This window comes from Phasianus colchicus, chromosome Z (assembly GCF_987193195.1).
Source record: "Phasianus colchicus chromosome Z, bPhaCol1.hap1.1, whole genome shotgun sequence".
Classification (NCBI taxonomy): Eukaryota; Metazoa; Chordata; class Aves; order Galliformes; family Phasianidae; genus Phasianus; species Phasianus colchicus.
Window position 1 is genome coordinate 34,535,633 of NC_143476.1, and position 14,389 is coordinate 34,550,021.

The 14,389-nt window shown below is 50.4% G+C and overlaps 1 protein-coding gene across 1 annotated transcript; it reads left to right on the plus strand.

The window, feature by feature from the left end:
- The first annotated feature begins 2,972 nt into the window (after positions 1-2,972).
- LOC149912840 (uncharacterized) lies at positions 2,973-8,761 on the plus strand. The gene is made up of 11 exons (XM_090131988.1): positions 2,973-4,437; positions 4,852-4,913; positions 5,070-5,223; positions 5,494-5,750; positions 5,866-5,951; positions 6,401-6,492; positions 6,815-6,923; positions 7,163-7,259; positions 7,409-7,546; positions 8,001-8,179; positions 8,484-8,761. Exons 1-11 carry the CDS (start codon positions 4,353-4,355, stop codon positions 8,683-8,685), a joined length of 1,461 nt encoding a protein of 486 aa, XP_089988114.1. The 5' UTR covers positions 2,973-4,352; the 3' UTR covers positions 8,686-8,761.
- Positions 8,762-14,389: the final 5,628 nt, after the last annotated feature.

Here is a 14,389-nt window from a genome sequence, read left to right on the forward strand (position 1 = left end):
ATCAGAGTGCACTGGGCACTGGTGTCCACCAGTGCCTTATATTTCTGTGGTTCTGATGTGCCAATAAACTCTATTATCCCTTTCCCCACCTCTGACTGAGGGCAGGGCCCCTCTATTCATTACCCGTGGTAACTGGAGCAACTGGTGATGGATCTGTTCTGTAATTCTCTCACCCGTGCTCGTAGTACAGGAGTAGCTTGGTCATGCCACTTCCTCATGTCTTCTCCATGGTCACGTAGGTAACACCACAAGGCCATTCGTGATGTAGAATTCCTTACTGGAGCCGGAAAGCGTTTGCCTTTAATCGCTGAGATTTTTATGGTGCACATGAGAAGGAGGATTCATCATCTTTAATTAGTTGGATTCTCATGAGTTTGATCAGCTCCTTCGCTAGCCTCTTTTGATTATCCTGATCTTCATCAAGAGTTTCTGATGCTACTACAGGTTTGCCATGATTAATCAATAGAGACATTTGCTCTCGTGCTTCATTCAGTTGGTCTGTTACTTGTGAGATGACGGAAATGGAAGCGTGAGTTGGGGGTAGCTGTTGTTCATAGTTTTGGAGCGTAAGAATCCACTCAAAAACTAAGGGTCTTTTCTGCTGTCCTCGTTTCTGTCAAACGTTGCTGCTAGTGTACCGGCGTATCTTTCTGGTGCTGTTGTTGTGAGTTTCCACCATATATCAGGCGTCATCCTCACTCTCAGGGTCGTGGTCTTGGCATGGATGGTTAGGAACAAAATTAGGGTCATACAACATTTCCACCATGGCTGTTTCCCTCAAATACTGGATACCTGGATTTTCAACTGTATCCCACTTTTTCATCACACGCTTCAAGCCTTTCCTTCAAAGCTACTAACACTCGTTCCCAGAGGGCAGCATCCCCATCCAAACATCTACTGATCCCTCTCTCAGTAGTTGGATCTCTGGCAATGCTTCCTAGTTTTGGCAAGCTTCATTACCATCTAGAGACAAGCTACTGGCCCCGCTGTCCCAATAGCAAAGCAACCAGGAAGCCAGGAGAGTTTTGTTTGGGCACTGTGTAAACTCCTTTCCTGAGCCTTGGATTTCAGTCATCTTCAAAGGTCGACGAGTAGTAATAGAGACTTTCTCTTCATCATTCTCTTCTCCATCTCTCTTAATTTTTTCTTTTGCCTACCGTGGTGATGGTGGTTCTGAGGAGGGCCCCTCGCCTGGATCTTCCTCTACCTCCTCCTCCGCTTCTTCTTTTTTCCGCTCTAGATGCGAGGACGCTCGTTTCCATTTCTTGCCTTCCACAGGGGCAACTGACATTGTTACTGGTGTCTCCTGTGATTGATCAGATTTGACTTGGACATCTTCCCCTTTGGCTTGAACCTCAGCTCGGAAACTCTCTCTCTCCAGAATAGTATTACATAGGGCATGGTAAGCACAAGCCAGGCCCCAGATAAGTTGTACCTTCCTAGATCTACAGAAGCCGCACGTCCCTGGCTCAAACACTGGGCTTGGTTTCTTGGGATCCCACAGGTGTTCAAGAGTGAAATCCCATGACATTGCGGCTCCCCATGCTTCTAAGATTTTTCCTAAACCTCTCCATATTCCCTGCCAGTCAGCATTCTCTGGTTTTGGAGGAGTCTCCTTCCACATAACACGAATGGATAGTAATATATTCAGGGAGATTGATAACATGCACACGAGTATGCCCACAAAAATGAGCATTAACTCAGCATTGGAAAAACGTGTGACAAACGGAGAAGAAAGCCTGGAAACCGGTCTGAACATTGTGTTGTCTGTAAAATTAGCTATTCCATCTGGGATGTAGTTGTTTGTAGGTATTCCATTTGGAATGTAAGTGTCAAAATCCAAATCATACCACATTGCATACAAGTACCATGCAAGTATCTCCATCAGTGCCCTTATTTGGTTATATATGAACACAATTCCACAACAAGAAATCATGACATTGATAATTGGCCAATAAGTTGTGAGGAACGTACTGGTTTTTAATCCCTTAGACAGCGCCCCCTCGATAAAGAGCGGGTTCATCACTGGTAGCTACTAGAAAGGGGTTAATGAATGGAGGCTGATGAGAGGAGGAAAAAAAATGAAAAAGCACCGCCCAGACTAAGCAGTGCTCAAAGTTGACAAATATCCCAGAATACTGGCAGTCCACCTGGGCTTTCAAGGTCAAGTTTTTCAGCACAGAAACCTGAACTGCTGATAAAAGTTCCCTAACGAAGCTCTCCGAGAGCGGAGAGACAGATTCGTTCTAAAAGCTAAAAAGCAGCTAATGCCCTCGTTCTCCACCAAAAACTGTCACAGAGTTAACTAGATCAATCTATGACCATGGCAGGGGGGCAGCAGGCCTCTGCCCCCTCTCTCCTACCCTCTCCCCCCCGGCCCTGGCTCCACACAATGGGAAGGAAAAGGGAAAAGGGAAAAGGGATAGGGAGATGGGAGATGGGAGCTGGGCTCAAGGAAGCAAAAAAACCAGCAGCAACGATCTATGGAGGTAAACTTATTTTACTAACTATGATATTGGAATGCAAGATAACACAATGTAATACAACCTAATTGAAACTGAGACGAATAAATCAAATAAAATAGGAGAGACAGAGGATTCCTGAGACCGAGTCAAACTTGAAAAGCTTGGAACAGCTGGGAAGGCACCCTCCAGCACCCACTGCAAGGCAGTAAGAGACTGCCCAACCAGGAAGGGCCAGATCCCATGACTTCCATGCCGTACAGTGACAGGCACCCGGAACTGGAGCATTAACACTTTGACTCCCAGTGCACTACATGGTGTTATGATGTGGAATACTGAAAACCACAAATCACAAAACCATGACACCTTCACGGCCACCCTCACTCCAACTAGAGGTGGGGAGATACTGGTCTCGTTCACCGACGTAGCAGAAACTGCTTTCTGTGTTTTAAGTCATACTGAACACGCTCTGAATTCGTCACCACCACCAGATTGGGATTGGATATTTTTAAGAACATAAAATCGGGGTCAACTGGCAGAAAGTGAAGCACTCTCCACTTCTAGATGCTCTTTGCATTTTACTCAATTTGGTGTTACACAGTGTGCCAGGACACAGAATATCCTTGTGCCCTGCATGCTGCACCTGGAGTACTGTGTCCAGTTTTAGGCCCTCACTGCAAGAAAGATACTGAGGCCCTGGAGCAGGTTCAGGGAAGGGCAACAAAGCTGGTGAGAGGTCTGGAGCACAGGCCTTACGAAGTGTGGCTGAAGGAGCTGGGATTGTTCAGTCTGGAGAAGAGGAGGCTCAGAGGAGACCTTACAGCTCTCCATAACCACCTAAAGGAGGTTGTGGTGAGCTGGGGGTCGGCCTCTTCTCTCATGTAACTGGTGATAGAACTAGAGGGAATGGCTTCAAGCTGAGCCAGGGGAGATTTAGGCTGGACATTAGGAAATACTACTTTTCTGAAGGAGTGGTCAGGCATTGGAATGGGATGCCTAGGGAGGTGGTGGAGTCACTGACCCTGGAGGTGTTCAAGGAACGTTTGGATTTTGTGTTGAGGGATACGGTTTAGTGAGAACAATTGGTGATAGGTGGATGATTGGACTGGATGATCTTGTAGGTCTTTTCCAACCTTGGTGATTCTGCGATTCTGTGAGAGGAGATAAACCATAGGAAGCCAGCTACTCTGGGCTAGATGGCAGTCGTTTCTGCGTGCAATAACAAGGCTTCACATCCTTCAACTGAAAGGCATACAGAAAGATGGCAAGAGACTGCATCTGTGACACATTCTCCCCTTTAACATGAACGTGCAGTAGCAATGAAGTTCCTTGTTTCTAGCTCAGTAATAGACTGCAGTGATTGTTCTGTTTACGGCCAGCAGATAGTGTTTTCCTGACAGACAAAATCCCTAGCAGCTGCTAACAAAGTTTAGCAAGTTACACACAGAAAAATCACGTAGGTTGCTCCAAAAGTAACACCTCCTATTTATTTCCATGCACGCAGCAGATGCGAAGAGCAGGAGAACACTGTGCAGGGCGGAAGCGCCAGCGCAGCACCCTCGGGGGCCTCGCTGGGCTCCCCCGTCCATGCTGGGCCAAGAGGCGGGGGGCCTGTGAGGTGGGCGGGTCCCCCAGCCCTCTGTGACACGTCACGGCGTCACAATGGGGCTCAGCTCTGAGTCCCTGTCCCCAGCGTCCCCCGGCCACATTTCCCAGCGAGGCCTGGGAGGTGCCAGGGCTGTTCTTGCCAGCGCTGCTCTGCTCCGCTGGAGCTGCTCTGCCAGCAGGAGAAGGCCAGGGGAACCTGTGAGAGAGAGTGAGACGCTGCTTGCCAGGGGGCAAGGAGCAGGAGCAAGGGAGTGAGCGCCGCTTCTCCAACTGCTGCACAGCATGGCGGCTGACGTGTTCTCTTACCTGCTCTTCGAACCCTTGGATCCCAAGGAGCTTAACTTACTGAAGGACCTCACCACCTCGGGTAAGGCTTGGGGGCCATTGAGGCAGCGCTGTGCTCACGAAGACGGAGGGGAGACGAGGTGTGGAAAGCTGAGGGCTGGGCAGCTGGAGGCCTGGTGTCTGCGAGGAGAGCCCTGCCGGGTGGTGCCCGCCGGCTCAGGGATTGCTTTGGCAGCCCAGGCCCGCTGCCGGTGCCAGGACCCCCTTCCCCAGAGCGCATCCCTTCCCTCTCCAGACCGGCCCCAGGCGCAGTGCGCGCTTCCCGCTCGCTGGGCACGGTCAAGAGCTGTGCTGGAAGCTACAGCAGCACGAGTGCTCGTTGAGGGCAAGGGAGAGCTTGGTCGCATCCCGCTCTCTCCTCTGCTGGGGGAAGGGGTTTCAGAATGGTTGGGCGTTGCCAACTCCGAGAGTGATGGGTCCTTCTTTTGCTTTCCAGAGATCTGCAAAGTGTGGTGGGCCACATCCAAGTACATTCGGGAAGAGCTGCTGGAGAAGAGGGTGAGCCTTACCTCCTGCTCGGAGCCCAGCTTGCCCTTTGCACCTGAGCAGCGGGCAGGCCACACAACACCATGCCCAGGGCCAGCAGGTCATCCAGCACCTTTCCCACCTCTGCCCAGCGCTGCCATGTCTCCCTCTTCTTGTTTGACCTTTCAGGCGGTGGATATTGGAATTGGGAGCTTTGCAGTTGTGCCATCTCATGCCACTGCCGGAGAGGACGGGGTTCTGGATGTGGACAGACCCGTCTTCCAGCTGAACCACCACATCCAGAAATTTTACAATCTCAAGGAGCCGAAGACCAAAATTCCTCGTAAGAAGAATTTTGCTTTGCTTTGCACAGCCTCAGCATTTTGCTGTGCTGAAATCCCTGTGACGACCTGGCAAGAGCAAAGTCTCTTGCAACCTGGAGAGTGCAGGCGGAGGGTGCACACGGAGAGTCCCAGCACCCTGCCCCTGCCCCGGGCATCAACCTGATCTGCCCAGCTCTCCCCAGCTCATAGCTGCATGCTGGGAGCTGGTGGCAAAGCTCACCTGCCCTTCCTGCAGGGAGTGACGGGGTTGGTCTGTGTTTGTTTTGCAGCTGAGATATTCGAGTATCCGTTGGACTTCCAGGAGATTGCTGAAAGCATTTACTTCCGCGTGCCAATCGTACAGCAGTGCATCCATGAGACCCTGCTCTTCTTTGCTGAGGCCCTCCGAGGAAAGAAGGAAGTTGACTTCTTCTTCAACAGACTTGGCATTCTTTCTCTGAGAGGGCAGGAGGTCATCATGAACTTCTTTGATGACTGCGTACTGCAGATGGATGCGACAGGCAACATGCTGCCTGCTCTTCTTGGGGTGAGCTTGCACGCCTCCGGGGCTCCCTGCAGCGCTCTCAAGTGAGGTTTGCCACTCTTGGGAGCAACAGACACGTGTCTGTGGCCTCTGCTCACTTGTGTCTATCCCGACGCAGGACTCTGAGATGCTGAATATGATTGCGTTTAGAGGCAAAAACAACTTTACTCGATGCAGTGAGGACGGCTGCTTCGTACTGCCTAGGTGAGCGCAAGCACTCCTGCAGCAGCCAGCCGGCCAAGGGAGCAGCTGCTCAGCTCACGCTTTGGGGCAGCTTCTTGCTGAGGCCTCTCTCCTGGCCAGGTTGTTAGGCAGGAGCAGCCCTTCTCTGGAGAGTTCCCGTCCGGCCCGTGGCTCGGTCCACCGGGACAGGGCAGTCCAATGGGCCAGTGCGTGGGCCGTGGGCCCTGAGTGAGAGAGGTGGGAGGAGGGTGTGGGGACAGCGAGGAGGGTCCCCCTGTTCAGGGCTGGCCCAAAGGCGACAGAAGCTCGGGGACAGAAGTTGCTGGAGACTGGAGGGCCCCTCAGCTCCCACAGAGAGTCCTCCAAGGGCTCGGCACTGGCTCCCAAAGAGCCCTGCCAGCAGGTTCTCTGTGTCAGGCACTGAGGAAGCTTGGTGCCCTTTTAGCCCACTGGTGTCTTCTTGTTTCCAGAATTGAAGTTGAGGGCTCGAAGGCACGCCAAGATACGACTTTCGTCAAGCCCCGGAGACAGTCGCAGCCATGGGGCGAGGGTGCCCGAACAGGTATGTGAATGTGCCTGAAGTGGATGAGGAAACCTCTTCTCTGCTGGGGAACTTACCCCCAGCCAGTAAGCCCTGGAGTTTCTGAGCACCTCCCTGTGTGTCCCTGCTGCTGGGAGAGGGGTGAGAGAGAGCAGGATGAGCTCAGGAGGAATGCAGATCTGGGCTGAGTCCAGTGTCCAGCAGGGGCAAAGAATGAAATAGTGGCTTTGTCCCTGGGATGGCAATGAGTGTGGATGAGCGGGGCCAAGCAGCTCTGCCACTGCTGCTTTCCTGCACGGTCACAAAGACGATGATGTGATGTTCTCTTGCTTCCCACGTGCAGTGAGCGTGTATGATCCGGTGATGCTGGCTCGGCGCAGGGCATCACAAGTTGTGATGTCAGAGAAAAAACGCAAGGAGCAGGAGGAGAAACAGCGAAGGGTTAAGTTCAGGTGAGCCTCCTGGAGAAGAGCAGTGGCAGGCGGTGGGGGACACACCATGCTCTGGCTTGTTGTGTCAGGGAGGTGTTTTCCTCAGCCGTGGTGCCCTTGCCAAAAGGCCCTGGAAATGGCAAGGTGACTACAGCCACAGTCGCTTGTGCTCCTGGAGCAGAGCTGTGGGCTGCGAGCCCAGCGGTGAGAAACTGCTTCAGCCTGTGCTCCCACCAGCTCAGCCGGCTGTCTCTCTTTAGGTTCCTGGCAGAACTTGAACAGACATATGCTGAAGTGCTAAAGAAGGCTGCAACTCAGGCAAAGCCCGCTGCCGATGCCCAGCACACCTCCAGAGTGGTACGCCAGAGGCGTTGATCCGCCACCCTTGAATCCTCCTGGGGCTCCAGAGGAGGGCAGGCATGGCAGCAGCAGCTGGCCTCCCAGGGATCCCTGCCCAAGCCCCAGGAGTCTGACGCTGCCAATGGTTGTGTTTCCCTGGCCTGCAGGCAGCACGCTTGAAGCATGCTCAGACTGAGGCAAGACGGCTCCAGGTGCTGATGGCCTCCAAGCGCAAGGAGGTGGAAGCTGAATTCCGCAGCGAGTACGAGCAGTGCACGCAGAGGCAGAGCACGGAGAGAAGCCAGGTACAGTGTGCACTGACCGCCCTCAGGGAAAGGGCAGTTCCCCCCGCTTCTCTCCTCGGGAGGGGAGCAGCTCAGGGCTCCTGAACATGGCAGCGTTGCTGTGGCCACCTGGCAAGGAAGCATCTTCTGTCTGCCCACTGCCCTGCAAATTGCCGTGCGAGTGGAGCTGCAGCAAAGAGCACAGGGCAAAGGCAGCAGCTGGCTGGGCATGGGCATGTGAAGACTAAACCAAGCCTGCATGAGGCACCTGCCTCAGCTGAGGCACTGGGGCCCGCGCACACACCTCCGGGCAGAGAAGCCGGTGCCAGCCCTTGGCTTCAGGGAGTGAGGGCACAGTCTGTGTTGCAGAGAGAGCCCTCTGCTCCTCAGTGCCATTTCCTGCACGACCACATCCTGAAGGGCAGCCCTAGCTCCTTGCAACTGTTGTTTAGGACAATCTCTTTTGCCTTTGCAGAACCCCTTCCACCGCCTGCTGGAGGGTGACCCTCGTCCTGCCTACATCGTGAGACGGGAGTACGACCGGCAGCTGGGAGAGAGGCTGAAGGGGAAGGACAGGTGCCAAAGCCCTGCAGGGCAGACAGCACCAGAGGGGTGGCAGAACAAGCCACAGCTCCCGGGGACATCACGGGAACAGTAAGTGTGTGCCGGCTCCTGCAGAGGCCCGGGAGGAGCAGCGTCAGCAGGCCCTGAGCCCCACACCTGTTGTGCGGGCTTCCCTGCGCTGCGGGGCTGGGCCTCCTCCTGCCCACCTTTCCCCCGGCTGGTGGGCACTCTCGGTGCAGATGGGCCTGGGCACGAGGGCCCCTGGGCATCACACAGAGCGGGGTGTGTCCTGGGCAGCACATCCCCAGACTGCAGGCCCGAGAGAAGCCCTGCAGCGTTTCTGTCCCTCCTTCCCCAGCCCAGAGCTGAGTGTCTTTCTTCTTGGTTCCCACAGGAAAGGAGAGAAGACGAGGCTCTTGGACCGCCGTGGGAAGGCCCAGGGCCTGCCAACCCTGTCAGGAAGCCGCCAGGCGGCTTCCAGCTGCAGCGGCCGTAGCCATCACGGCCTACACCAAAACGCTGCTTCTGGCGCCAGCAACTGCACCCAGGCGCGCTCAGGCAGAACCTCCCACCGCTGCACACTGCCATCTTTGTAGGGGAGAGTTGGGGGAGAGCTGTTTTTCCAAAAATAACTTACCATCTTCAAGCAAATAAACAGAAATTTCCATCTTCTGTAGTGTCTGCCATCCATGATTGCTTTGTGCGCGCAAATTGCCTTGCTTCAGCAGTTACTTCAGAGTCTCAGCAGAGCGGCATTCTGCCCGGGGAAGGTTGCTATTCCCAGATAAGCGGGACATCTGAAGCCTAAAAGCAGAGCCTCAACATTGCACAGGCTGTGGGACTTACACTGAACCCTGCTAGGCTTGATAATGGAGGCCCTGTAACAAGTGATCACTAGGAACTAGTCAGCTGACAATGTTTTGTTCAAATGTTCTGAACCTGACCTACTTAGCACACAAACTTTTGGCCGGACAGCAGGTCCCAGTGGAACCCCACGGCCACCAAAGAGCCCCTGCAAGACCCCCATATTGGGTTCTTTCCGTTCAAGCAAGGATGAGATTTTAATACGTATAGCAGTTCTCAAAGCAGGTGGGCCCTTTCCGGAAATTCTGTGGACATTCACACACGTTGAATACACGTAATCTGTGTCCTTTACTTCCTGGAGATGCACATGAGGTGCAGCAATCCCCCACGCGTCTCGTGCCGTTAAGAAAGAACACCTGCTTCTTAATACCACCCAGGTCCAGTAACAGACCTGCCAAATACAGATTGCTGCCACCTGCTGCCCACTAGGATGGCCACTCTGCTCCCTGCATGGTCTCAGTCTGTGCTTTACAGGAGAGGAGGAGCCCTGCAACCTCCAGTGCTGCTCCCCAGGCCTTGCGAGCCACCTCTCGCCACCTCTCCCAGCGGAGGCAGTTCACGCCCGAGGGCCCCAGGCTCTGCTGCCCATTCTATTCTCAGAGCTGTCCTGCATGCTTTCACGTGCCTTCCCTAGGGAATTTAAGTGTCAAAGACAACCCTGCAAGGCTGCCCTCAGCAGCGAAGCTGGGCCACGTCAGGGGAAGGTGTGGAGATCAGCCCATGGCAAATGGTTGGGCTGTGTTTCCACCCTTGGGACGGACGGTTCTATGAGAATCCTTCTTTGTTTTTTGGCTCAAAGCTTGCTTCCTGTGGTATTTCTTGTGATAAGACTGACTTGTCTAGGAGATGAGTGATGGGTGTTGCTTTGTGGCAGTCAACATCTCTGTGTGGACAATTTTAGCTGTTTGCCTCCGGAAGAGAGTGCTCAGGAGTGTTTACTGGTAAAAGATCTAGCCTGTGACTAAATAACTCCAGCTTGCTATGGGAAACTGGGAGATGATGCCATTGTATCCTGTGAAGGCAAGATACAAGTTGGTGCCTCCCTGCTCCCTGTTATCTGCTGGCAAGGCCAGGAAGATAGGAACAAAGGAGTTTCCGCTAAGATCCCAGAGCCAGAAGCCAAGGAGAGCTCACTCAACCACTTTGGATTTGAGCTGTCACTCCAAAGACAGCTGACTTGACCACTTTGAAAGCATTGAAAAGGGGCCATCCTCACCATGGTCATGGTCGTTGTCGTCGCCATCGTCGTTGTCAACAGAACAACAATGCCCGATGACCCACCACTACTGAAGTTCAAAGGCTGAACTACAAACCACGCTGGATCCATGGTGGTGACTATCTCCCTCTTGCTTCCTATAAAGACTCTTGCTTCCTATAAAGACTCCTTGCTTCTTCTTTCCTACCTTTTCTATCTCCCTCCTTTCCTTCTCCATTACCCTAATTCACAATAGCATCCGTCCTCCCCTTCACCATCTCCCTAATTAAAATCTGTAATAAACTGGTCGGAGCAACATTTGAACCGCTGTTTCTTAATCTCATGCTGGGTATACAGATATTAAAAGAACCTCCTCTTCCTCCTATAAATTGGAGTGAGACAGGTTCCAGGTATACTGAACGCCCCTCCAGGTGAAAGCAAACTGTGGCCTATACCTCCCAGTGGAACCTCACGGCCACCAAAGAGCCCTTGCAAGAACCCCATATTGCCACTGTTTATGCAAGGATGAGATTTTAATACGTATAGCAGTTCTCAAAGCAGGTGGGCCCTTTCTGGAAATTCTGTGGATGTCAGTCTTGTAGTGAGGTGCCCAAAACTCAACAGAGTACTCGAGGTGTGGTCTCATCAGTGTCAGGTGTCAGCACTAAGCCCCACATATAATTTTAAGCATTATTAGTAAACAGTTAATAATAAAAAAATAAGTGATCCTATCATGTATAGATTTTTCTCAGTTTTTTGATTTTTGTTATCAGTATTCCACATCATAACATCATGTAGTGGTCTGGGAGTTAAAGATTTAATGTTTCAGTTCTGTGTATTGTTGATATTTCTGGGTACTTGGTTCCCAGAAGAGAAGAACTGGATTCCCCAGAAGACTTTCACTGTTTTGTTTCCATTTTCCATTGAGAGAGAAAGATAAAACTGCTTTCATGGCATTCTTCTACTGCTCGTCTCTGCATTGTGTGCTCCCTATCTGTCTTGCTTTCAGCATTATAGCAAGACCTTCAGTTCTGGAGACTCTCTTTCTCCTTTAATTATTATCTTCAATTCCAATTATATTGTATTGTGTAGTGTTATTCTGCTACCATATTTAGTAGTTTTCTCCCTTAGCTTGTTGCTGCTGTTTTAAAGCCCATCTCCCTACCTTTTCCCCTTTTCTCCTTCCTCCTCTCCTGGGGTATGGGTCCATTGGTTCCCCCCAGTGGACTTGTACTTTGTGTACTTTGTGTACATGAGTAAATGAGACCCTTTCTCCCCTTCCTTTGCTTTTCATCTGTTCTGTTACACATGAACCAAATGGCTGTAAACTCTGCTAATGTCCTAGGACATGAGCCAAGAGGAGGTAGGAAAGGTACTTCCCCGTCAGCCCTTGACGGGGCTCATTCCCAGAGTCCTTAACATTAAAGTGGGCATCACCAGTGCTGGGAGTATTGCATTGCAACACATAGTTTTATGTCTGCAGCTGTCTGGGACTGTCTGCAGATAGAGTCAAGCACATGCAGAATGCAATGCTTTTACCAATAAACATAAACATAAATAATGTTATCTGGCAGTGATATTCCTCTTAGAAGCAACTATTCATTACAAGTGTTGCACAGTAAAAAGCATTATACGTTCAGCACCCATGCCTTGGCGTATGCCCTAGTGTACTACCTGTGCTGCTGATGAGGGGGGTTGCTGTTCTGTGCATCAAGCCAAATCAAATCAGTTCTGTCAGGAATTTCAAGAATGACGTTCTTTGGGTGTTGGTATCTTCTAGAGGTTCTGAGGGAGCAGGAAAAGATCTTAGATCCCCTTTGAATTGCAGCAGAGGGAGGTGACTTGTGAACACAGTATGAAAATGTTCTTGGTAGTATGAGGAACCCTGGGAACAGACAAGAAGTTACTTTTCAGCAAATAGTATTAATCTCAGACACTTGTTTAGCTGTGGTGCATTCCACCAGCCCTGGCAGAAGCTCTGGGAACAAATTTCCTGCATTGCAGGTGGATATGGATACTCAGATTACATTGGCTGTTGGCTTCAGCTATGTCTGCACACATGCCAGGCGGAGGAAGTCCAGCAGAAAGGTGTGCTTCATAGAACTGGAGTCTTCCAAGCTCTTCACTTCTTTGTGGGCCTGATTCCCTGTTTTGTTTTGCTTTTCTCCCTGAGAAGTGTAGTAGCAATAATATATTGCTTTGTTCTCACTGGATATTTTGATCATCATTCTACGAATCCCATCAGTTTCCCCATACCATTGCTGGAGGAATAGCTTATGGTATGGTTTCTCTCTCTCTTTTTCATAAGCAGCAATGTTTGCAGAATGTCATATACTAAATTAAACATTGGGCTTAGTGGGAGTTGAAAGTTGTATGGCTGAATCCATGAGTCATGGAAGCGGATCAAGATGCAAGAAATTAAGGTCACTCCAGGATAAGTAGTTATCTGCAGCTTCAAATGCCACAGCCAATTGCTGTCTCAAGGAGCAGAGGGGGAACTATTATCAATTTATCCATACGGAAAGTGCACTAATATCTGCTGTTCCAGATGGGCAGAAAAGTCCCTGTGCCTGGGGACAGAGAGCCCAGCATCCTTCAACACACAGCAATGAGAGCTGTGGGTATCAGGGCTGGTTCTACATAGACCAGACTGGGTCCGTGCTTCTCCATCCTTACAGAATCATAGAATCATAGAATTGCAAGGTTAGAAAAGAGTTACGAGATCACCCAGCCCAACCACCCACCTCTCGCCAATAGTTCTCACTAAACCACATCCCTCCAACACAACATTCCTTGAGCACCTCCAGAGTTGGTGAATCCACCACCTCCCTGGGCAGCCCATTCCAGCGCCTGACCACTCTTTCATAAAAGTAATATTTCCTAACTTCCAGGAAATTTTCTTAGCATCCACCTGACCTCCTGTTTTCATCAGTTCATACTTCTGTGCGTCACTGAAGTCTGCAGGTTGTGGGAATGAAATGTTGTTTCTGCATTTGATATTAAAAAGAGCAATTGGTTTGAAGAAGTAGAACATAATGCATTTGTATTCTGTAACTTATCCTTAGAAATAGTTGATCTAAGAAGTAAAATACTATATATGTTGGCAGCATGTTTTAGAAACATCATTACTGAATTATATGATTAATTCTTTCTTGCAAAACTGTAATAGTTGTTAAATGTTCCAAACAATGTGAGTATAGTGTTAGGGATTAGAAGACAGTTGTTCTGTTAGGATAAGAAACTCCCAGCAAAAGAAAAAATAGATTCAGCAAACATCAAAGAAGTTAGGGCCTCTACACAAGGCCAAACTGTCTCACTCCATGAGAAGGTTGGGATGTGACAGGCAGGCACCAAGAGACACTCCTGTCTTTCTCCCGAGCTTATCTTTGTGGAAAGAAGGACAAGCAGATATCCGCAAAATAATGATCAGGTGTGGAATAAGTTAACTGTTTAACTACAGATTTATGCTTATGCAGCAAAAGTGTATGTTTGTCCAGTGTTTCCATATTTAGTGAAGCGTTGAGAAGATTGTGAACCTAAAGTACTCAGCCAATGAGGAACTAGGGGGGAAAGAGATAAGCACCGGAGAATAGGGAATAAAAGATGTAACTCCGTTTTCTGGGGGCACTCCTGCTTGCAGGAGGCCCGCCATTGCAATTGTGAATAAAATCTGCTCTATCAGAGATATTGTCCTAGAAAATTATTTGGATATTTCCAACAAGGTGACCTATGCAGCAGTTCATTTTGCCTCATTCTGTCTTTTCTGACACCTCCCCAACAGAAAACAGTGCCAATATATGGCCGTAACAACACTTTCTCTGCTGAAGACAAGCAAGTGGTTAAAAGTTCTGTGTCTGGAGGAGGAGAATGGTGTCTTAGCACACTCCTACCAGTGGGAGACGGAGAGCTGCAGTCTGACAACTAATCAGGGCTGTGCACACGGCTCATAGTATCTGCATTTGACAAGAGCTATGTTTTCTGGATGTTCTGAAACACATCCTGTGCAGCACCACAGCAGTGCTACATCCACACTCTGTACTCTAGGGAACACTTCTTCTGGTTGAAAATAACTGCAGCTCAAGGTAAAGAATTATGCTTTGGTGCCCCTGGAACCTTGCACTTTTTCTCCTGACTGAGTTCATTCCTAACTTGGAAAAATATCTGAAATGTGGATCTGCAGGCAGCCATGTGTCTGTCAGCAGCATGAATAATGAGCCTATAGAGTTGCCCAAACGATGATG

Coding starts and splice junctions, on each gene's coding strand:
- LOC149912840 (XM_090131988.1), top strand. CDS start 4,353: ATGGCGGCTGACGTGTTCTCTTACCTGCTCTTCGAACCCTTGGATCCC. Junction 6,924..7,162: donor CAGCGAAGGGTTAAGTTCAG/GTGAGCCTCCTG, acceptor GTCTCTCTTTAG/GTTCCTGGCAGAACTTGAAC. Junction 8,180..8,483: donor CCGGGGACATCACGGGAACA/GTAAGTGTGTGC, acceptor TGGTTCCCACAG/GAAAGGAGAGAAGACGAGGC.